Genomic DNA, 24549 nt, shown 5'->3' with positions numbered 1-24549 from the left:
TGTCTCTCTTGTTAAGGGCTAATGTGGTTGGTGACATTAAGTTGAAACCAATACTCATTTACTATTCTGAAAATCCTAGGGCCCTTACAAATTAAAAAAAGAAAATAAAAAGAATTATGTTTAATCCTCTCTGCCCTGGCACTATAAAATGAACAAAGCCTGGGTGATAGCACGTCGTTTACCTCATGATTTACTGAACATTTTAAGTCCACTGCTGAGATCTATTGCTCAGAAAAAAAGATTCCTTTCAAAATATGACTGCTCAGTCTATAGCCATACGACCCTGAACACACCCAATCTCCTCAAAATATGACTGCTCAATGACAATGCACCTGGTTACCCAAGAGCTCTGATGGAGAAGTACAATGAGATTAATGTTGTTTTCATCCCTGCTAACACAACATGCATTCTGTGGCTCATGGATTAAGGATCAAGTCTTATTTATTTAAGAAATAATTTCATAATGTTGTAGCTGCCATAGATAGTGATTCCTTTGATGGATCTGGGCAAAGTAATTGAAAAGCTTCTGGAAATGATTCACCACTCTAGATGTCACTTAGGAACATTTGTGATTCACGGGAAGAGGTCAAAAAACAGCATTAACAGGAGTTTGGAAAAAGCTGATTGCAACCCTCATGGATGACTCTGAGAGATTCAAGACTTCAGTGGAGATGAGGTGGAAATACAGAACTAGAATTAGATGTGACTGAATTGCTTGAATCTCATGATAAAACTTTAATGGATGAGAAGTTGCTTCTTATTTTTGAGACAGAATCTACTTCCAGTGAAGATGTTTTGAAGATTGTTGAAATGACAACAAAGGATTTAGAATATTACATATTCTAAATACACACACACACACACACACACACACACACACACACATATATACTTTGTTGGTAAAGTAGCAGCAGAATTTGAGAGGACTGACTCCAATTCTGAAGGTTCCACTGTGGGTAAAGTGCTATCAAACAGCACCTCCTACTACAGAGAAACTGTTTATGAAAGGAAGACTCAATCAATGTGGCAAATTTCACTGTTGTTCTCATTTTAAGAAATTGCCACAGCTACCTCTCAGTCTTCAGCAACCACCATCCTCTCAGTCAGCAGCCATCAACAATGAGGCAACCAGCAAAAAGATTTATGACTTGCTGTAAGCTCAGATAATGATTATTAGCATTTTTTAGCAATGTAGTATTTTAAAATTAAGGTTATACGTTTTTTAGACATAATGCTGCTGCACATTTAATAAGACTACAGTGTAGTGTAAATGTAACTTTTATGTGCACTGGGAAACCAAAATACTCATTTGACTCACTTTACTGTGATATTCGCCTTATTGTGGTAGTCTGGAACCAGATGCACAATGTTTCCGAGGCATGCCTGAACTAAAAACCATTCAACCATCTGTACACTTATAAATGAGAGAATTGTATGGTATGGCAGTCAATAAAGCTGTTGAAATCAGAGTTATCTTGGAATTTTGTAATGGTGAGGATGGGCAGAAATATGGGTAATTTTTACTTCTCGGTTTTTTCATTGTCTAGATCCTTTCTTTTCAGCAAGTATGCATTTTTTAAAAAATTAGAACAAAGGTTTTCGGATGTTGAAAAAAAAAAATTAACATTACCATTATAATGCACAAACTGCCGGGGTGCCTAGATGGCTCTTTTGGTTAAGCGTCCCACTCTTGATTTCTGATCAGGTCATGATCTCGCAGTTCGCGAGTTCGAGCCCTATGCTGACAGTTGAGCTCTGCACTGACAGTGTGGAGCCTGCTTGAGATTCTCTCTCTTCCCCCCTCTCTCTGGCTCTCTCCCACTTGTACTTTCTCTCTCTCAAAATAAATAAATAAACATAAAAAAATAAAATATACAAACTGTTGTTTATAGATTTTTAATTCCTTCAAACAAATATTTTAACCCCTTGGACCTCTACCATATGCCAGGCACTGTTCTAAGTATTTGGGATATATCAACAAGCAAACCAGACAAAAATTCTTGCACTTACACAGAATTTGCATTGGGTAAATTTAATGGAGATAATAATAATAAATTATGAATTAGTATGTTAGAGGGTAATATGCACACTATGGAAAAAAAACAAAACAAGCAGGATGGAGAATGTGGAGAGGGGTTTGCAATTTTATACTGAGAAAATGGTATCTGAGAAGATTTAAAGGAGACAAGACAGTTACCCATGTAAATATGTGGGGGAAAGTTGTCTCAGGCAGAGGAAACAATTAGGCAAAGGTCCTACCTAATGTAGGACTTTTCCTTTCATGATGCTACTGTAGTTTAATGAAAGCATTCCAATAAATATTACACATTTAGCTTTTAAAGCATTGTTTTATACTGAAATGTATAAAAAGGCATTGCTCTTTTTGTTTTAAATTATTCTTAAAAATTATTTATTTATTTAAGTAATCTCTACACCCAATGTGGGGCTCAAACTCATGACTCTGAGATCAAGAGTGGCATGCTCTTCCAATTGAGCCAGCCAGGCACGCTTGTTTTGAATTAGCTTAACACAAGTTCTGAGGATGAAATTTATCTTTATGGTTGTACAGTTTCGGTTTACATTAATGTCTACTGTTACACAAAACATATTAAGACTCAATATTTTCTATTATTTGGAAAATAAGTTGGTTCTTTTTTTTGAGGTGCATCTGGCCTAAGTTCTTTTTTTATTTTTTATTAGAGGTAAAATTGACATAACATTAGTTTCTGGTGCACAATGTAATGATTTAATATTTGCATATGTTGTAAAATGATCACCACAATGCCTCCACAGCCTATATTCTTAACTATCACCTACGGCTGAAAACAATCCTGCCCTTTTTTTGAACATCTACAACATTCACTTATACCTTTTTCAACTTGGTCCTTGAGTACAATGAGTTTGATGAATCATCAAATTATGTCATGAACAAAATATTAACCACTGGTCCATGTATTGCCCTCCTATCTTATATCACAAATTTTAATAATATTATGAACAACTATGATCTCATGACCCAAGAACTAGAACATCACCAAAGTTCTTCTCTCTATCCTATCCCTCCCTCAGCTTTTTAAAATTAACCACTATCCTGGGGCGCCTGGATAGCTCAGTCGGTTAAGCAACTTAAGCCGAGGTCTGACTTCGGCTCAGGTCATGATCTCGCAGTTCATAAGTTCAAGCCCCGTGTCAGGCTCTGTGCTGACAGCGTGGAGCCTGGAGACTGCTTCGAATTCTAAGTCTCCCTCTTCCTGCCCCTCCCCCTGGTCATACTCTGTCTCTCTAAAAAATAAACAAACATTAAAAATTTTTAAATAAGATGAAATTATTAATAAACAAATGAATGAATGAATGAGTGTAGGAGATTCATCGTATCTCCCAGAATGCTAAGCACATTGTTTTGCATGTGTCAAAAAGATGACTGAATTAGCAAATGACTCATGGACCAAATAGAGAAGTTATTATACGGCATATACCACCTTAGAAAAGATCCTTACCAAAAACCACATTTTGAAGGAGGCAAATTTTCTGTATAACAGTCAAAAATTAGAAAAGTTAGGTGGTATACTGAGACATATTTTAAAAACTGTTGGGGGGCGCCTGGGTGGCTCAGTCGGTTAAGGGTCCAACTTGGGCTCAGGTCATGATCTCACGGTTCATGGGTTTGAGCCCCACTTCGGGCTCTGTGCTGACAGCTCAGAGCCTGGAGCCTGCTTCAGATTCTGTGTCTCCCTCTCTCTCTGCTCCTCCCCCACTCATTCTCTGTCTCGAAAAAAGTAAATAAACATTAAAAAAAAATTAATAGAAAGTGTTGGGGTGCCTGGGTGGCTCAATCAGTTTAAGCGTCTTGACTCTTGATTTCAGCTCATGTATGATCTCACAGTTTGTGAGTTTGAGCCCCACCACTGGAGGCTCCGTGCTGACAGTGAGGAGCCTGCTTGGGATTCTCTTTCCTTCTGCCACTCCCTGCTCCCCACTCTCTCAAAATAAATAAATAAACTTTTGAAAAAACTGTACGTTGGTTGGTTGGTTGGTTGTGCCTGAAAGAAAAATATCTGGAGGCACCTGGGTGGCTGGCCCAGTTGGTTAAGCATCTGACTCTTGATTTCAGCTCAGGTCATAATCTCACCATTTGTGAGTTCAAGCCCTGCATCACGCACTGCATTGACAGTGTGGATCCTGATTGGGATTCTTTCTCTCTCTCTCTCTCTCTCTCTCTCTCTCTCTCTCTCTCTGCTCTCCCCCCACCTGTGCTCTGTCTCTCAAAATAAATAAATAAAAACTTAAAAAAAATTTTTTAAATATCTATTTTAATAATAATAATGGCAACTTAAATTAATTCAGTACTATATTCCAAGCACTGTACCAAGCATGTAATATGGATTAAATCATTAGCTTTTCTTTTCTTTTTTTAAGTTTTTTTGAGTTTATTTATTTTGAGAGAGAGAGAGAGAGAGAGAGAGAGAGAGAGGGAGGGAGGGAGAGGGAGAGCGTTCGCACACAAGCAGGAAGGGGCAGAGAGAAGGAGAGACAGAATCTTAAAAGCAGGTTCCACACCATTAGCACAGAACCCGGTGTGGGTCTTGAACTCACAAATCTTGAGATCATGACCTGAGCTGAGATCAAGAGTCAGACACTTAACCAATCGAGCCACCCAGGTGCCCCTAGATCCTTAAAACTCTACACAGCTGGTATTTGACGTTGTACCTTGTAGAACATTATTTGACGCTGATGATCATTTTCTCCTTCTTCAAACATTTATTGTACCTATTTGACTTCTAGGACACCCTACTCTCTTGGTTTTCCTCCCACTTCCTTGGTTTCCAATCCTGGATCCTTCCCTTCTCCATCTCTAAATGTCAGTTCCATCCTTCTCTCTAGTTACTCTCTATGTTGTTAAATCCAGCTCCATAGATTTTAACACTGATAACTTACACTAGAAAATTTTAATCTCCAGACCCAACCACTCCTGTGAATTTAAAACTGTTATCTCCACATATGTACCTGACCTCCTCTCCCAGTGTTTCCCTCCTCTATAATTAGAACCATCATTCATCCTGCTGCTCAAGCTATCCTTGATGCCTCATCATTTCTTGTATGTATCAGCAAATCCTATAGGTTCTACTTCCCAAATATACCTAGAACCTACTAATCTCCATCGCTTCCAATCTTGTCTAAGTTACCATCATCTTACACCATCTTTCTAAATGCTTCCTAACTATTCTATCTACTTCTATTCTTACCTTCACAACACATAATAGCCAGAATGATCTTTTAAAAAAATAGACAGAAAAAAGACCGTGTTATTTCTCTGCTCAAAACTAACCTATAGCTTCCCATCAGTCTTAGAATAAACTATAAAGGTTTTACACAGTCCCTAAGACCCCTACATGATTTTGGTTTTTGGCTAGCTCCTAGATTCATGTCTGACCAATCTCCCCATCACCCAATTCATTCCAGCAACAATGTCTCCTTACTGTTCCTCAAACATATTAACCATACTACTCCCTCTGGGTCTTTGCACTACCTGAAACACTCTTCCCCTAGTTATCCACATAGCTCCATTCCCTTACTTTATGTAGCACTTTGCTCAAATGCTGTCCCTCGGTAATATTTTTCCTAACCATACATCTAAAATAACCATACACACCTGGGGCACCTGGCTGGCTCAGTCAGTAGAGCATGTGACTCTTGATCTTGGGATGTGAGTTTAAGCCCCACACTGGGTATAGAGCTCACTTTAATTAATTAAAATAAATCATGAAGTACTTACCTAAATAAATAAAATAGTGTCCTCCTGTCTTTTTCCACTCCTTTCCACTTGCTTTTTCTTCAAAGCCATTTATCACTATCATTACATAATTACTTTTTTTTCATTTGTTTATATGTTCTACACTAAATTATAGGCTCAAAAAGGCAGGAACTAAGTTTGTTTCATTTAATGCTGCACTTTTATAAAGGAACAGTGTGTGGCACATATCAGGTGCTCAGTAAATATTTAATGATTGAAAGAATGTTGAATAAAGCAGACAACTAGCAATTTTCTGTTAATTAACATCTACAAAGTACCCTTTATACTCCCACATAAGTACATAATTACAGATTTACAAGAGCCATACTTTTATTGGTGAAATTAAACTAAACTGCTAGGAACTTCTCCCTTTAAAAATGTCATCCTTAAAGGAGTTTTCAGTCCAAATTTTAGTGTCTCTATTAGCTACATGGAAAACTGCCTTTAATACTTTATCCTCAGAAAGAAAGGCAAAGTCCTACTTAAAGGAAAAGAAACAAAAATTATTCCATTAGCATACTTACCATTTCTTTTGGACCAGGGGTGTAAGCATGAACTTTTCACAAGTGCTTCATCAACTTTCCCTCCTGACATGTTATCCATGAACTGACGTCCATGTTCTAATGCAAGGTAGCAGTCATTGCAACAGTCCCGCTCTTCAACACGTACCCAATTACTAATTACACCAATTCTAGGAAAAGGATCTTGGTCTGCTGCTCCAAAGGGTGAAAATAAATTAGTGCACTGATCTTGTAGCAATAATATCAACTCGTCAGGGAATTTTTCAGATTCCTTTAGTCCTCCATTAACATGTTCAGCAGAAGTAGCCCTGAGAGCTTCAAAACGTTTTTCTGCTTCTTTGCCACATTCTGTGTTGCGTCCTATGATGTCTAGTTCATCTTCAAGAAATAATCCTGAATTGTTTCCAAATTTTCTGTTCATGACAGCACTGAAGCCACAGGTACACCTATACTGTGCTTCCTGCATTGGATCTGGAATGTAAACTCCAACATCGGCACCCTTGATATTCATATTGCAGACACAGATACAGCAACTATCAAAGTTACAGTCTTTAAACAAATTCATAACTGATTCTGAAAGAATGAGGTTTACATAAAGACTGTGTGCTTCAGGGATGGAAGGAACAGTTGCAGGTTCAACAGAGTTAAGGGGTCTGCATGTGGATGGCGTGGAAGCTGGTGAATACAAATCTGAATTTTCATATTTGACTGAACCTTGAGCACTAGCAGGTCCACCAGCTCGAGGAGTCCTTGGAGTCCTTGGAGTCCTTGGAGTTGGAAACCTAGGTGTAGATGGAGAAGGAAGAATTCCTGCTCCACTGTTACTAGGAGGTGCACTGCTAGGAGGCATCCCAAAAGAAGTATGAGTCTGAGGTGTATAAGCAGGACCATATTCTTGATCAATAGTACTTCCATCGCTAGTGTTACCAAGGTGAAAGAAAATTAAACACATAAAGGAACATATTAGTGATATGAAACAGAACAAAAAATGTCCAGTATTTTTCAGTAACACTGATAATTATGAAAGTACAATTACTGCAAAAATTACAAGTAGAATTAAAATGTATTTCTGGTTAATAAATCCACTCTAGGTGACTGTTGTGGACTGTGGACCAACCAACTAGCTCCATATTGTAAATAAAATCTGTTTACACTTATCCACACCTAAACATCCACCTTTACTATCTATAGTTCTTATACTACAAATAACCATATTTCATTGATCCTAAGATGCCACTGTTAAAAACAAAACAAAAAAAACTTCTAATTTCAGAGATGTTTACATGCAATAAGGGACAATGGCCATTTAAAGATGTCATAAGACACCCCAATTTCAGATACTAAAATATGAGAAGTATGTGATATGGCAAATACACAAATGGCATTTAGAATTTTAGAGCAAAATAAACAGTGCTTCTGAAGACAATCAAAAAACAAAACAAAAAAAAAATGAAAGCAAGTAATCAATGAGTAATACTTAAATTTTCCAACAATTTATCCACACCCAACTAATACCATTATAATTTATTGATCAAAAAACAATTCTTAGAATCTTTAAAACCCAGCATCTTTTTTCTAAATACTAGCAAAGCAGGCACCTCTATGAAAAAAAATTAAAGCTATATAAGCACACCTGTAGTATACCAATAACATAAATCTATATCATACCCCTCTTTGATGAATGGCACTGCAGGCCCTGAGGAAAGCAATTCCAATTTTCCAACAGTCCAACTCTGACGGTAAATACACTCTTCTGGCAATTTGATAGGAGGCAGACATTGGCTTGGGAGACTTTTTAGAGGTGCAAACATGGAACACCCCACCAGAACTTGACAATTTTCAGGCTTATAGACATAAGAAAAATCCTACAATACAAAAACCATGACTTTCACCATCTTATCTTCCAAGGGAAAAAAGCTAAACTGTCTCTATCTAGTCTTTTTTCCCGTCTCTTTAAACAAAATAATAAAATGTAAATATAATTCTATTCTTTTTTTTTTTTTTAAGTTCATTTATTTATTTAGAGAGAGAGGGAGAGCACGCACACACACGACAGAGAAAGAGGGAGAAAGGACAGAGAAAGAGGGAGAGAGAACCCCAAGCAGGCTCCACACTATCAGCACAGAGACAGATGCGAGGCTCAATCTCACGAACCGAGAGATGACCTGAGTGGAAATCAAGGGCCAGATGCTTAACTGACTGAGCCACCCAGGTGCCTATTATTCTATTCTTAAATGCATTCTTTTTATTTTATTTCCAGTAAAATTAACATACAGTGTTATATTAGTTTCAGGTGTACAATATAGTGATTCAACAACTCCATAAATCACCTAGTGTTTATCACCAAACTCCTCTGATAATCATCAGTTTGTTCTTTATAGTTAAGAGTGTTTCTTAGTTTGTCTTTTTTTTCCCTTTGCTTATTTGCTTTGTTTCGTAAGTTCCACATAGGAGTGCAATTATATGGTATTTGTCCTTTTCTGACTTATTTCACTTAGCATTACACTCTCTAGCTCCATCAAGGTCACTGCAAATAACAAGACCGAATTCTTTTTTATGGCTAAATAATATTCTTATGTGTGTGTATCTTCTATCCATTCATCTGTTCAATATCACTCATCATCATGGCTATGCAAATCAAAACTACAATGAGAGGGGAGTCTGGCTGCCTCAGTCGGTAGAGCATGCAACTCTTGATCTCAGGGTTGTGAGTTCAAGCCCAATGTATGGTATGGAGTTCACTTACAAGAAAACAAAAACAAAAAACCCTTACGATGAGATATCACCTCACACCTGTAAGAATGGCTAAAATAAAAAACACAAGAAACAGGTATTGGAGAGGATGTGGAGGAAAAGGAACTCTCTTACAATGTTGGTGGGAATGCAAACTGATGCAGCCACTGTGGAAAACAGTGGTGGTTCCTAAAAAAGTTTAAAACAGAACTACCCTACAGTCCAATAATCACACTACTGGGTATTTACTCAAAAATTACAAAAACACTAATCAAAGGGATACATGCACCCTTGTTTATAGCAGCATTATTTACAATAGCCAAATTATGGAAGCAGCCCAAGTATTCTTAAATGCATTCTCTGTAGTTTCACCACTATTCAGCCTATAAATTTGTTAATTACAAAATGAGAATCATGACAGATTTTTTAATATAGCAACAAACTAACTAAATCTATAAGAAAATATTGGTAGTAAACTATTTTTCCAGAAATATAAAATACTTACTTTAATTTCAGAAGGTTTTGGGCTACAGAATCCTTCATCAACCTCAATTTTGAACTGTGTTCCAACAGTAGAACTATTTCCTTCTAGAACAGTTCCTCCAGGTGTTATATCCATACTACCATATTCTTTATTACTCATATTCATTGGGGAAAATCCCATAATATGCTGTTCCAACGATGGTGGTGTAGGATACATTTTATGAAGATCTGCAGTGCCTATAATTAATAAAGTGCACATTTTAACATAAGACTAAATAAAAAGAAGTTAATTAATCTGTGTTTAAAAGAAAGGGGTGGGGAATTTTATTCATATTAAAAGTTACGGATTTATCTGCAGCAGATTTGGGAAGCTTACTTATGCAAGATAATGGATCCAGATTTCCTGTTTTTGATTCCTTACAGCTGGATTTATCATCTGTTCCATTTGCTGACTTTTTAGATCCAGGCTATTAACAAAAACAGAAACACATATTTATCTGAAATTTTAAATCCAATGTGATCCAAGATCATTAAGATGTAACTTGAAGGTCAAACCCATTCATCAAATATAGTATTTTGAATTTATGCTAGAGCCAAAATATTAGATACTAGAAACAATTTATAAAGACCTAAAACATATTTTAAACAATCACTGAACCTAGATTATTTTGTCTGTTTATATGATAATCCTGCAATTTAACAGAGGGAAAAGTTCCTCCAAATAAAAATGACTAATATTTTCAGAACACAGAAGAATAACCTACCACTTAAAGCCCATTAAAATAAAAAAAAAAAAAAAAAAAAAAGAAAACGGAAATCTGCAATAAGGATTTGTAATACAGAACCGCTTTTTAGTAAAAAATACTCCTAAAACATTTGTCCCCTCAAATAAAATACATCAAATTTTCCTATATAATCAATCACCTCTCTGAATTCTAATTTATATTTTTACCTTGTTTAATAACCTCCTCTCCCTAGAAAAATGCTGCAACACGTAAAACAAAAGCATACACTTCAGAAAGATCTCATATGACAAACAACAGTATACCTAACTAAAAATTAGTTTTAATACGTTGAACAAACCAAGTTTTACTAACTCCAATCTATCACCAATGTTTTTATATTTGGTTATATCTAACATGGTTCCAAGTCTCCTGTTAGCCTCTTTGTCATAAACATAACAGTTCTAATTACAACCTTCTTACCTCACAATATCCATAGCTGATACATGAATAGTAACAGGAAGCATAAAAGTACCAAAGAATTCAAGGATATATTTACCTAGTAAATGGTACTCTCTAAAATATACTATATTTTGAGATATAAAATGTTAGTTTATGTACAGCTATACCTGCTGTATATCACTTAATTGAAGACACCAAATGTGCCTATATGTGTATGTATGTGTATATATACACAAATACACACAGTGTGTATCATATACAAAAGAGGATTAAAAGTATATGTTATATAAAAAAGTATGTATTATATAGGACAAGAAAGACCAAATGTACTACAGATGTTTTTAAGCTACCTTTATGCAGATGAAAATGGAATTCCCTTTTATGATAATGCAGCACTCAGTTCACTAATCTGACATTCTAACAAACCTCATTTTAAGTTTTCTTTTATAATCACCTTTGTCTGCAAATGGATGTTCAAAATTAAATACTACCTCTTCTTCCTTTTTCATTATTATAGTATATTGCTGTCTTAAAATAATGGTTATAATGACAAACATATTCAAAAGAAGTGGTATTCCTTAATAAATTGACAAGGCATACAATTTTAATGTTAACTACTTATTATTCTTATCTAAGTGAGTCAATTCCAGGGTCATTTCTCAAATGAGAGGATTAAAGAATAGGAAAATAATTCTGCCTCCTAAAGATTGCAGAAAAAAAATATATCGTAGCGTTCAAATTAAACTTAATCACACATCCCAAACATAAAAAAAATTTAAAAAAACCACACATAGTTTGTGGGTGACACTATGCCAAGAATGCTCAAACATAAGTTTAAAAAAAGGAAACCAATTAATAAAATTTTATTCCAAAATACTTCTTATTTTTCAGGGCCAAAACGTACTGTTCAAGTCACACATCACTTCTGAAAAATAAGTCTACATGAAATTAAGGAAAAGATATTATAAATCTTAGCCATTAATAGAATACTCACTGTTAATTCATCTTCATCAGAATTGAAAAGATTATCAAGGTCAGTATAAGAGACAGCCAGGTCTGAGTCATAAATCAAGCTGGTTGATGGAGGGCGGGCATGACTAGTAGGGCGTGGAGCATCTACACGTCAACCAAAAAGGCAAAATAAAAAATTCCACTACTGACCAAATAAGTATTATTCTATTTATTTAAACTAGATATCTAACCTTAAACCTATTCTGCAATAAGAAACTATGATTCGCTTGGGGCGCCTGGGTGGCTTGGTTGGTTAAGTGTCTGACTTCGGCTCAGGTCATGATCTCCCCAGTCTGGGAGTTCAAGCTCCGCTTCAGGCTCTGTACTGACAGCTCGGAGCCTGGAGCCTGCTTCAGATTCTGTGTCTCCCGTCTCTCTTCCCCTCCCCAGCTCATGCTGTCTCTCTGTCTCTCTCAAAAAAATAAACATTAAAAAAAAAAAAAAAAAATTAAAAAAAAAAAAACGAAACAGTGATTTCCTTAAAATCTAGAAATTTTTTCATAGAAATAAAATTGCAAATAAATGTAGTAACTTCTCCAGGAAGCTCACTAAAGGCTATGTAATCCATAACATGGCTAAGTACTCTGATTTTATATAACAAATAAAAAGATATACACTAACAGGACAATAGTACACACACACACACACTTTTATTTTTCTATCTTCCACATTTTTAGTTTTCTATCTTCCTGAAAGAAAGAAACATAGTACAATGATTAAGTGCCCTGGCTCTTGAGTCAGACAGACTATCATGAATTTGAATTCCCAACTATGACACTAACAATATGACCCTGAACAAGTTACTTAACCTCTCTGTACCTTAGTAATAACAAGAATTAAAAATGAAGGATGTAGCTAAAGCACTTTGTCCAGTGCCAGGCAGTGAAGTACTCAATAAATATTACCTGTTGGTTAAGCTTTCATTTTAGTTCTGGAATTTAAAAAAAAATTTTTTAAACGTTTATTCATTTTTGGAGAGACAGAGAGAGAGCATGAGCAGGGGAGGGGCAGAGAGAGAGAGGGAGACCCAGAATCTGAAGCAGGATCCAAGCTCTGAGCTGTCAGCAAAGAGCCCAATGTGGGGCTTGAACTCACGAGCGGTGAGATCATGACCTGAGTGAAGTCGGACGCTTAACCAGTGAGCCACCCAGGCGCCCCCTTAGTTCTAGAATTTTATTTTCCTTTTCTTTTCTTTTTTTTTTTTTTTACTCTCCCCAGTTGTAGAGGGAAAAATATAGGATTACTTAAGAAAAATTACAAATACCAACAGAAGTTAAATTCCTTTTACATTCTCATATAAGAAAAAAAATTACAGTTTGGTGTATAACCTTCTGAAGTATGCTTGGTGTATCAAATGACTTGAAATAGTCCTCACTTTCAGAAAGATGAAAGTCACTTTCCAAGTGCCTCTGCATGATAGTTCTAAAAGTTAACTGGAGCAGTTCTGAAATTTGGTGTAAAAAATCATCTAGGGTACTTATTAAAAAATATTTCAAAGCTCCACCTCAAAAGATTGCTCCAGAATGTGGGAGATGGTCCAAATTTAGAGAAAGCAGAAGACAGCAATTACACTCATTCCCACACAAATTTTGTAAAACAAATAATGTGCCACACCTCTCTATTCCAAGCACAAGGAGCACTAGTCAGACACTTTCAAAGTGGAGTCTTTTTCACAGTATCCTCAGTGCTAAGAATAGTCCCTACATATAAAACCTGTTTGATAAATATTTGTTAAATTAATAATTTCAACAGTTCTTCTAATTTGAGTGAGAGAGTAAAGGACAACAAAATTGTAGTCAAGTCTAATTTATAAAGTTGAGTTTTCAGATCAGAGAGGGACCTTAAGGTGATGATCTCTTCAAATCTCATTTTACATAAGAACTATTTTTATTTGAGAGAAAGTTTCAACAATTCAAAACAGAATTTCTATCATCTCAACCTGCTTCTCTCAATACAAAATAAGCAGTAAATCATTTTAAGACAGGTACCTTTCTATGAAACATGAATTATGCAAAAAGGAACACTGTAAGTCCAATAATATCAGATTAGCTTGTAGCAGTAATCTTGTAATGCAATATTTTGATTAGAAAATAAAAGTTTTACCTTGCTTGATAGATGGACTAAATAATGACATAGCATCTTCTTCATGTGATAATACTGTTACACTAGATGGCCCATCTTCTACCTGCAAACAATATTACATATTAGACTGAAATATATAATTTAAAATAACAAAATCTTCCAACTACTGAGTAACTATGTGTCAAGCATCCTACTAGATGTTCTACAGACATACTAATTCCCACAATTAATCTATATGATAAATAGCACGTTCAACTTACAAAAAATAGTTCTAAAGATAACCCAGGAAATGTATCTGGATAAACGGTGGGAGCTGGGATTCCAAGCTAAATTTGTCAAATTCCAAAGTCCATGTTCTTTCTATAATACCTATATCCTTCCCAGCTACTACTGTCTTCATATTTACAGAAGGACAAAATTTCAAGTACCAGGCGCATAGTAAGGCTAAAATCTCTGTGAAAGAATTTTCTGTATTATACTTATTATTGGGTCCTTTTCACAATTTTACAGCTTTCAATTTCCATATTTTACATTAAAGGCAAATTTTAATTAAAAAAATTTTTTTTATTTAATGTTTTTATTTATTTTTGACGGGGAAAAAGAAAGAGAGAGAGGGAGAGAGCGCGAGGGAGCGAGCACACACGGGTTAGGGGCAGAGAAAGAGGGAGATACAGGATCCAAAGTAGGCTCCAGGCTCTGAGCTTTCAGCACACAGCCCAAAGTGGGGCTTGAAACCAAGAAGTGTGATATCATGACCTGAGCCAAAGCTGGACACTTAACTGACTGAGCCACCCAGGCGCCCCTACTTTTTGTCTTAACTTTTTGACATTTATTTATTTTTGAAAGACAGAGACAGAGCATGAGCAGGGGAGGGGCAGAGAGAGGGAGAAATAGAATTGGAAGCAGACTCCAGGCACTGAGCTGTCAGCACAGAGCCCAACGCAGGACTTGAACCCACAAACCATGAGATCATGACCCAAGCTGAAGTCAGACGCATAACTGACGGAGCCACCCAGGTACCCTTAAAGGCAAAATTCTTATCCAACAGAGTTATCTTGTGCTTAATACATCCTATAATATTAGATTTTCAAATTTCTAACAAATACTCCTGTATCCTATATTCAATATATTTCATCAAGGGGCTCTATAAGTTAACTCACATTCAAAAATATCATGTACGTTATAAACTCAGCATTGGGTATTTTATTGTATTTTGAAAACTGGCACTTCACTTATTTCAGTATATTTTAACTCAGTATCAAAATACTTCATCTACCTAAATTTTCTGATTTCAATATTACAGAAGTTAATGTACTTTCCTCAAACCCAAAAAAACTCTTACAGTAAATAACAATTTTTCATTATCAGACACCAGGTATAAAGTCTACATAAACTCTTAAATTTTATATAATGTTCCTGATTTACCTATTTAAAAAAAATATTTTCATAATTTAAAAGGATAAAAATCCATTCTATATTTTTTAAGTTTGTTTGCTTATTTATTTATTTTAAAAATTGGGGCACCTGGGTAGCTCAGCAGGTTAAGGTTCTGACCTCGGCTCAGGTCATGATCTCATGGTTCGTGGGTTCAAGCCTCGCAGATCCTGTCTCCCTCTCTCTCTGCCCCTCCCTCATTCACAGTGTCTCTGTCTCTCACAAACGAATAAACGTTAAAAAAAATAAAAAAATAATAAACGTTTATTTATTTTTTAGAGAGCAGGCACATGTGGGGGAGGGGCAGAGTGAGACAGGGAGAAACAGGATCCAAACCGGGCTCCAAGCTCTGAGCTGTCAGCACAGAGCCTGACGCGAGGCTCGAGTCCACAAATCGCGAGATTATGACCTGGGCTGAACTTGGACGTTCAACCTACTGAGCCACCCTGGGACCCCTAAGTGTGTTTATTTTTGAGAGAGTGGGAGAGAAAGAGCAAGTGCGAGCAGGGGAGGGGCAAAGAGAGAGGGAGAGAAAATCCCAAGCAGGCTCCATGCTGTCAGTGCAGACCCGGAACAGGGCTTGATCTCACAATGGTGAGATCTTGACCTGAGCTGAAATCAAGAGCTGGAGGCTTAACTGACATGAGCCACTCAGGTGCCCCTTAATCTATTTTAAAAGACAAAAAAAAAAAAAAAAAAAGAGGGAGAGAAGTATGGTACTATATGCTGTGTTAAAAAATATCAGCGACCCTTTGGTGTACTATGATTTTTTACTCACCTTGTGTTTTTTTACAGCTTCTCTCTCACTGTTTTGTCTATCTTTCTTATCAGGAAAAAGGAATTCCTCATCTCCTTCAACAAATGCATATGGATCAATTTTAGATTCTTGCTCTGCATCAGATGCTATTGCTGAAAGATACTGATTTTTAATTTGATATTGCTGTACTAATTCATCAGAAACTTTTAAAGGTTTCTTACACTGCACCATTAACCTGCATTAAAAAAAAAAAACAAAATTAGAAAATTATACTTAATTTTCCATAAAAGAAAAAAAATTCCAATGACTTAAGAATCATCAAGTTTTCATGATTATTTAGAGATGATCTAAACTGTAATCCTTCATATTACAAATGAGGAAATTAAGGCATTGAGAGGTTACATGATTTATTAAAGCCTCAAGTTTAGCAATCAAGAAATGAAGCTAAAATCTAGGTTTCCTATCTATATGTTCTTTCCACCAAAATATGTCCACTCTGTCCCCAATTCCTTACATGCATTAACTTGTCCAAGTCTATTCACTGAAAGGAACTTTTTTTTTTTTTTTTGAAAGGGACTCTTACATCAAAATTGCTCCAGGACAGGAACTCTCAAAATTGTGGGCTATGTGCTGAGGCAAGACTAGTTTTATACAATTTATACAATGAAAGTGATTATCCTTTTCCTATTGACATGAGTGGATAAGGTTATAAAATTATAAGGACCTAATTTGTGTTTCATGAACACTATAACTTATTAATTCTGGCAAGAGGTTTTATAATGGCAAGTGAAGTTTCAGCTCAAGTACCTCAAAGTTTTTATCTGATCAGATTGGAAAAATCTATTTTTATATCATCAGTCTTATGGTTTCACATGGTGACTAGAATCAATAAAACAAAACAAGAGAGGAGACAACACTGAAGTTAGAAAGACAAACAAGTAGAAACTGTCAGATCAGAGAAAGCTAAAATCTAAGGGTAAGAGCAAGAAGCCACAAGCTGATTTGCACCACCAGAATCCCGGAAAGCATCAAGACTTTTCTATCTCTGAAGACCAGGGTACTTGGTGAGTGTGAACACTGAATGATGTTTTTGGTTTGTAGAAGACACTTTCTGACTCCCAAATTCATGTTCTCTATAGTTTGTAAAGTGGAGATTCCCATGCTGCCAGAAAGAAGTAGCTAGGCTTCTACTCAGACCAGGGTAAAAGTCCAGCAAGGACTATTTCACTCTGAATAAAAACCAAACCCCTTGTAATATCCTACCAAAGCTTTCCTTGACCTTTCTCCTCTTTGCCTCTCCAACCAACTTCATCTGGTTATTCTACTCCTGCCTCTCTCAACTCTGCTTCCAAGACCTTCCTTCATGTTCCTCAAACAGGCCAGACACACTCCTGACTGTTGCCTTTGTTTGGAGCATTCTTTCTCCAAGTATCTGCATGGCCAACTCCTTCACTTTCTAAAAGACTTTGTTTAAATGTCACCTTATGTAGGAGACCTTATTTAAAATTGCAAAATGCCCAACTACTTCAACACTGATCCCCCTCACCCTGCTCTATTTTTCCCTCCATAGCACTTATCTTTTAAAATCTATATAACTTGCTTGTATTAATAGTTGACTGTCACTCTCACTAGAATATAAGACCCTAAATGACAGGGATCTTGTCTTTGTTCATTGAATTATCCCAAATGCCTAGAACAGGGCCTGGCAAGTAGAAGGTACTCAATAAATATTTCTTAAATGAATACATGAAATCGAAAAACCACATAGGATTGAGACGTTGTGGATGCATTAATAATTCTAAAATACAGTATCTTGTACTTGGAAATAAACCATCTTCATTCATCAGAAAGTGATACTGCTGCCACTTATCTATCCTACAATTTAAGACAAAAAATTATAAGAGATGTAAGATTTGGGAACAATGAAGGTGAAGGTATTTGTTAGCTTATAAAATCTTTGAATGGAAGGATATCATAACTTTAAATCTATTTAAGATGCCCAGCACTATAAGTACTCCATATACACTATAAACTAAGGGTGAAACAGAGGCCATAAAAAAATAATAACTGATATTTTCTAAACATGCTATCAAATACCATGTCATTGTTATTCCCAATATGCCCCAGATTTATCCCCAAAACTAAAATCCCAGGTCTACAAAAACTTTCTTCCATTTGAACATGGTGCTAACTAGTTAACAGGAGTATGTTTTAAAATTGTTAGAATACTTCTATAAATGAATGAATAGGTATTTCTTAAAGAGTAGCATTATATCTTACCATCTTAGACCAAAACTGTTTGCTCAACTATTAGGTGCTAACATAAGTCTCTCCAAAGTAGTTTGCTATCTACTTTGACATGTTTTCTTATTCACTACTTAAAATTAATCTTATTAAGACAGAAAATGCAGAGTATGCTGATTTTGATGTGCAAATTATGTAGAAAGAAATGGTATGCTAAGGTAACATAGTAACAAAGTTAAGGCTGGAAAGATTTTAAGTATGCATATTCAAGTAACTATTCATAGGAGAAAAGTGTTAAGATCCCACTCCTCCTCCCCACCACCAACCTGAAAGACACTACTACTCTGTGTAGAGGTGAATAAAACAACTGTTTCTCATATTAAGTTGTCCTCTGGCAGAAGCAGGAAAACTGCCACACTGTTTACACAAGTAGTTAAACTAGTGTGCAGTGACATTAAAAGGACCAATGCTCCTGCACAGGGCTCTATTAAGAATAAAAATGAGTAAACCAAATGCGGTGCCTAAAGACAACTTGTTATTTTATTGAATGGTTCTCACAGACATTGGGATACGCAATGAATTTAAATGTAGTCAATAATATCATGAGTATCAAGTCACAACATATTTTAAAATATATTTACATTACACATCTTTCTATATTTAAAATTGATAAGAATAGAAAAAATTGTGATTTTTAAAAGATGTCAGATTAAAAACTCAAAGTTATTTCATCACTATCATCATATAGTATATATATATTTCTGTGAAACAGGAATAACCCCTGCTTTTCTAAAAGAAACTTTTCACATATAGTCAAACTACAGAAATAGTTTCAATCAGATATAGAGCTAAATACAGACAAACTGGAAGAGGATTAGGTACAGTAATGAACAGGAAGCTTTGCAAAGCCCAAAGCAAACTGAAATTACGTTTATATTATTCATTAAGTGTATCTTTTTCCTTTTACTATGACAACAGTAACATTCTATCCTGAAATATACTTGTAGAGAATTTAACATGGCTTGGAGTAGCACATGCTTTCAGGCCTTTATTCAATAAAAATTCTTCCAGACAAGAAACGACAGTATTTTAGGATTGACAATTATAGAAGGAGATAAGCTATAGAAGGAAATGTTAAGGAACAAATGAATTTAATAAATATCAAAAATCCTCTATTTTCTTTAATAGTACCTTTTCTGGCACCACGCCCACTATTCAGCATCAATCCTTAAACTGAGTCAAGCTAACTGTAAGAAGAATAGCTTTATTGTATTAGGATATCAAGTAAGACTTACTTAAAATATTTAGATTACAATAAACAAAACAAGTTTATTTCATCATAGACTCCTATGAAACAAAATAGAAACTATCTTTTAGAGATCAGATAATGCACTCTGTAACTGTATGATATATACAATATAAATGTCAGGTATACCCCTAATGCAACATAGGAGCTAATTCTATTGATGAATTCTATGGTTAAGATATCCAGATGTAGCCTTGCTATAGAACAAGACATGATAAAACTATGCTCCAGTATAGTTCTTTCTCTGCTCAGGGTTTAGAAATGTCTCCCTCTGAATCAAAATAGAAGACTATTTTAAGCAATCAAAATACTACTAGAACTAAGTGCTAGCCCTTGAAAAATGATATTAAAAAAACTGTAATGTTTCTTTGCAGAAATTTTGCTATCTTCAACACTTACAAGGTTTATTTTATTTTTTTTTTAACTTACAAGGTTTAAAAATTTTTTTTAATGTTTATTTATACTTTTGAAAGAGAACATCGGAGTGCCAGCAGGAGAGGTGCAGAGAGACAGGGACACAGAAACTGAAGTAGGCTCCAGACTCTGAGCTATCAGCACAGAGTCTGATGCGGGGCTTGAACCCACAAACCACAAGATCATTACCTGAGCCAAAGTAAGATGCTTAACCGACTGAGTCACCCAGGCACCCCTAAAGCTTATGAGGTCTTAAAAGCCACTATTCTAAAATAGATACTAGCGTTAACCAATAAAGAAACTAAAAATAATTACAAGCAAAAAGATTGCCACAGATGTGTACATCCGGTATGTAAGATATGCTATGCTCCACCTCAACCTCTCTCTCCCCGAACTAAATTCTAAGAAATTAGAAAGGAATTTCGCTTTAAAGTAGCTGCTGAAAAATCTGGCATCAACTGAGGCACATGGAAGTCTAAGAACAAGGGAGATGTTTAGAAATGATGAATCCTAATACTCTGTACTAGTTAGGCAGCCATCACCATCTAAAGCTAAGAATTAAAAAAACTAAGAATACTGCTTTCTTTTGTTTACCCACCTATTATGGAAGTACAGTGCCACTCTTTAACAGCAGTCAATGGAAAACTTTATTTATACCAAATGGAAATTGAATTTTCACTTAACGTGAATAAAACAAACATACAAATTTCTCCTCCATCATTCTAAAAAAGCACACACCTATAAAATTTTTATTAAAAAAATGTTTCTTTTTAAATTTCTACTGATAAGATTCTTGCCCCTCTTTGCATTATGTATTACTCCAACTGTGTTAATAGTTTCCTCTCCTAAGCTTCAGATACAATGTCACAAATGTCTGACAGAATCTTTCAGCAGGCTCCTCACACTAAATTCAAATTTACAACATAGGGACACCTACGTGGCTCAGCTGGTTGAGCATTTGACTCCTGTCTGATTATTGATTTCAGCTCATGAGTTCGAGGCCCGCATCATGCTCTAAGATGACAGTGAAGAGCCTGCTTGGGATTCTCTCTCCCCCACCACCCTGCTCACACTTTCTCTTTCAAAATAAATGAATAAACTAAAAAAATTAAATGGGGTGCCTGGATGGCTCAGTCAGTTAAGCATCTGACTTCAGCTTAGGTCATGATCTCACTGTCCGTGAGTTCAAGCCCCACATCAGGCTCTGTGCTGACAGCTCAGAGCCTGGAGCCTGCTTTGGATTCTGTGTCTCCCTCTCTCTCTGCCCCTCCCCCCCCCCGCCACTCACGCTCTGTCTCTCTCACTCTCAAAAATGAATGTTAAGATTTTTTTTTTTTAATTTACAATGTGTATGTATTATAAGCACATATTTAAAAGTCATTATTGTACACTGGGGCTCCTGGGTGGCTCAGTTGGTTGAGCGTCCGACTTCAACTCTCGTCATGATCTCGTGGTCTGAGTTTGAGCCCCGCGTCGGGCTCTGTGCTGACAGCTCAGAGCGTGGAGCCTGCTTCAGATTCTGTGTCTCCCTCTCTCTCTGCCCCTCCCCCGCTCACGATCTCTCTCTCTCTCTCTCTCTCTCTCTCTCTCTCAAAAATAAATACACATTAAAAAAATAAAATGAAATAAAAAAATAAATAAAAGTCATATTATAAACAAAGGCATAGTTGAAACTTCTAAATATCCCAATACCTCTCCTTCAAGATAACAGGGATTAACAGTTTACTGTACTTTAAAAAAAATTATAAAAACTAAATTATAAAAAATTTTAAAAATTACGTAAATCTTAATGTAAACTGAGTAAAAGGGTAGAAGTCTTCAAATCGGTTTTTCCTCCTCTTTCCCTCATAAAATAAATATGCTGGTTTTTAACTCTCCTGTTACTACCTCACTGCACTATTCAACTGGTCATAAAGTTCTTGTCTATTCTATACTTAACAAAATCTACACATCCCTACGATCTCTAATTTCCTAGGGCCCTGTATCACCTTATATCTGAACTATTCAAGAGTCCAAACTGATGTCCTTTCATACATATATACCTCTTCATTTCAAATAATCTTTCAATAATATTACCTGGTTAATATTTCTAAAATCCTTATTTTCCAAAACCCTATTATTTTATCTACCTCAAAAAAAAAAAAAAAAAAAAAAAAAAGTGCAACAGTGCCCCTATCATCTCAAGGAAAATACGTAAGCTCATAAACAGTATTTTTATAAATAGTATTTAATATAATTTATTCCAGTATATAGCCCCACCTCCCTTTTCAGGTCTCATTTCTCATCATGACATAGCAAACTACTAAGCAACACCGTATAATCTATCCATACCAAAGTACATAAAACTTCTGGATCTTCATAAATGGAATTAAATTATTCTTCACTCTGGCTCACCATCCCTAATATCTTTTATGTATGCTTCTATCAAAGAATGTTAGTTTCCATTGGATTACAATTTCGTTTAGGGCCAGGACCAAATTCATTTTTTACTCCCAACAGTGCTTTACAGCATCCTGCATATTAGAGAAACTTCAGTTTTATTCAAACTGATGAAACAGATATTTGAAGAATATGAATTTAAAAAGATAATGTTCCAAAGGGCAAAAGAATGCAGGAGTTGCAACAGCCCCCTAATTAACCGCCATATATTTAAATACTTTCAAAACTCAGAGTATGGAAAAAGAATAGAAATTTACCAGGTTTAGTAATATGAATTCAGTAATATGAATTTACCTAGTAATATGAATTCAGAAATTTATTATATAAAGCAATCTAGGCTTCTGACTGGACTACTCTGACTAGAAAAGGTTTGATCATATTATATCTTTAAACCTAGACAATGCTTCTATAAAGAATTTAAGACAAGGGTTGCCTGGGTGGCTCAGTCAGTTGAACGTCTGACTTGGGCACAGGTCACGATCTCACAGTTTGTGAGTTCGAGCCCTGTGTCAGGCTTTGTGCTGACAGCTCAGAACCTGGAGCCTGCTTCAGATTCTGTGTCTCCCTCTCTCTCTTTCTCTGCCCCTCCCCTGCTAGTGCTCTGTCTCTCCTTCAAAAATAAATAAACATTAAAAAAAAAAAAAAAGAATTCAGGACAGGTGTTTAAATGCCATCGAGAAGAGTATTAATTCATAGAATTTATTTTAATGACAGGAGACACCACCTGAGTGATGATCCTCATAACATCCTATCTCAAGTAATATTAATCGTAGGTACCTGAATCACTAAGTTATCCAAATAAGATCCTTTTAACTATGAAAAACAAAACAAAACAAAACAAAACTTTTGTTAGCATAATGCAAACACTGAAGCCCACACCAGGTATTTTACTGTATAGTAAAATAGTATGGGGAATCTCCCTAGTAAAACTAATCAGTAAACATGTTTGGCCTATCTAATTTAATAACTTATTCCAGAGTTCAAATTTCTGTAAAAGTTATTCATGATATTAAGGCACCTCAACACTATGAACATTTTGGGCTTTGCTGCGGAGGACTGTCCTACATATTGTAGGGTATCTAGCGGCATCCCTGGACTCTACCTACCAGATACCAGTAGCACATTCCCCATTGTGACAATCTAGATTGTCTCTAAACGCTGTCAAATGTCACCTGAAGGTATGAGTGAGGGAATAAGAAATTGCTCCAATTGAGAGCTACTGCCAAGGACAAAATATTCACGTGATTAAAACATAAAACCAAAAAACTTCTATCAAGTACAGAACAATTATGTTCCATAAATGTTTTAGTTCATACAGCAAGCAGCTAAACCTGTTTACTTTTTTCCATATTCTAATCTACTATTAAAATAAAGGATTCTACGCAAAAGCAAATTGTAACATAATACACATTTTAGTAACTAATGTAACTAAAACAATACTCACATAAGACACAGAATTAAAAAAAAAAAACACCACCACCCTTTTATTCAGTCTTCTCTTTTCACAAAGCAGAAAAAATGGTGACGAGGAACAAGTGGAAGCATGTTATTTCCTTAATTTAAATAATCACGACCCAGCACCATTCTACTCTGCAGCTACCTTTCTACATTATACTTGTATCCTCTCATTCTTATTTAATGAGAAAAATGTCAAACAATTTCAAAACAGATTCTAATGTTAAACTGTACTTATTTTTTTTAATGTTTATTTATTTTTGAGAGTGAGCGTGCCACACACGAACAGACAAGTAAGGGAGGGGCAGAAAGAGAGAGAAGCGAGCCCTGAACTGACAGTAAAGGGCCCAATGCAGGGCTCAAACTCACAAACCTGTGATGTCATGACCTGAGCCAAAGTTGGACACTTAACCAACTGAGCCACCCAGGCACCCCAAATATATTAACTTTTTTTTTTTTAATGTTTATTTTTGAAAGAGAAAGAGCACAAGCAGGGGAGGGGCAGAGAGCGGGAGCCCTAGAATCCGAAGCAGGCTCCAGGCTCTGAGCTGTCAGCACAGAGCCTGATGCATGGCTCGAACTCATGAACCATGATTATCATGACCTGAGCCGAAGTCAGATGTTTGACTGAGCCACCCAGGCACCCCTAAAACTTCTAAGAGACCTTCATTTCATTTCACCTATAGATGCTCCTG

At 35.8% G+C, this 24549-nt stretch overlaps 1 protein-coding gene across 3 annotated transcripts in view; it reads right to left on the bottom strand.

Moving 5' to 3' along the window:
* The window catches only part of MED13 (mediator complex subunit 13), a 109369-nt gene that overhangs the window by 30871 nt on the left and 53949 nt on the right, over positions 1-24549 (bottom strand). For all 3 annotated transcript variants that reach the window (XR_007459163.1, XM_049636528.1, XM_049636529.1), the window contains 7 exons: positions 16018-16231; positions 13827-13908; positions 11707-11828; positions 9905-9995; positions 9551-9765; positions 7981-8177; positions 6316-7229 (listed from right to left, as the gene is read on the bottom strand). Coding sequence is in view for 2 of the 3 variants with exons in the window: in XM_049636528.1 (XP_049492485.1) it covers positions 6316-7229; positions 7981-8177; positions 9551-9765; positions 9905-9995; positions 11707-11828; positions 13827-13908; positions 16018-16231 (1835 nt within the window). In the remaining variant the exon portion in view is untranslated. The remainder of the gene's footprint in view (positions 1-6315; positions 7230-7980; positions 8178-9550; positions 9766-9904; positions 9996-11706; positions 11829-13826; positions 13909-16017; positions 16232-24549) is intronic.

This window comes from Panthera uncia, chromosome E1 (genome assembly GCF_023721935.1).
Source record: "Panthera uncia isolate 11264 chromosome E1, Puncia_PCG_1.0, whole genome shotgun sequence".
Taxonomy (NCBI): domain Eukaryota; kingdom Metazoa; phylum Chordata; class Mammalia; order Carnivora; family Felidae; genus Panthera; species Panthera uncia.
Note: the sequence above shows the minus strand (reverse complement) of the source record. Positions and strands in the feature narration are given on the sequence as shown.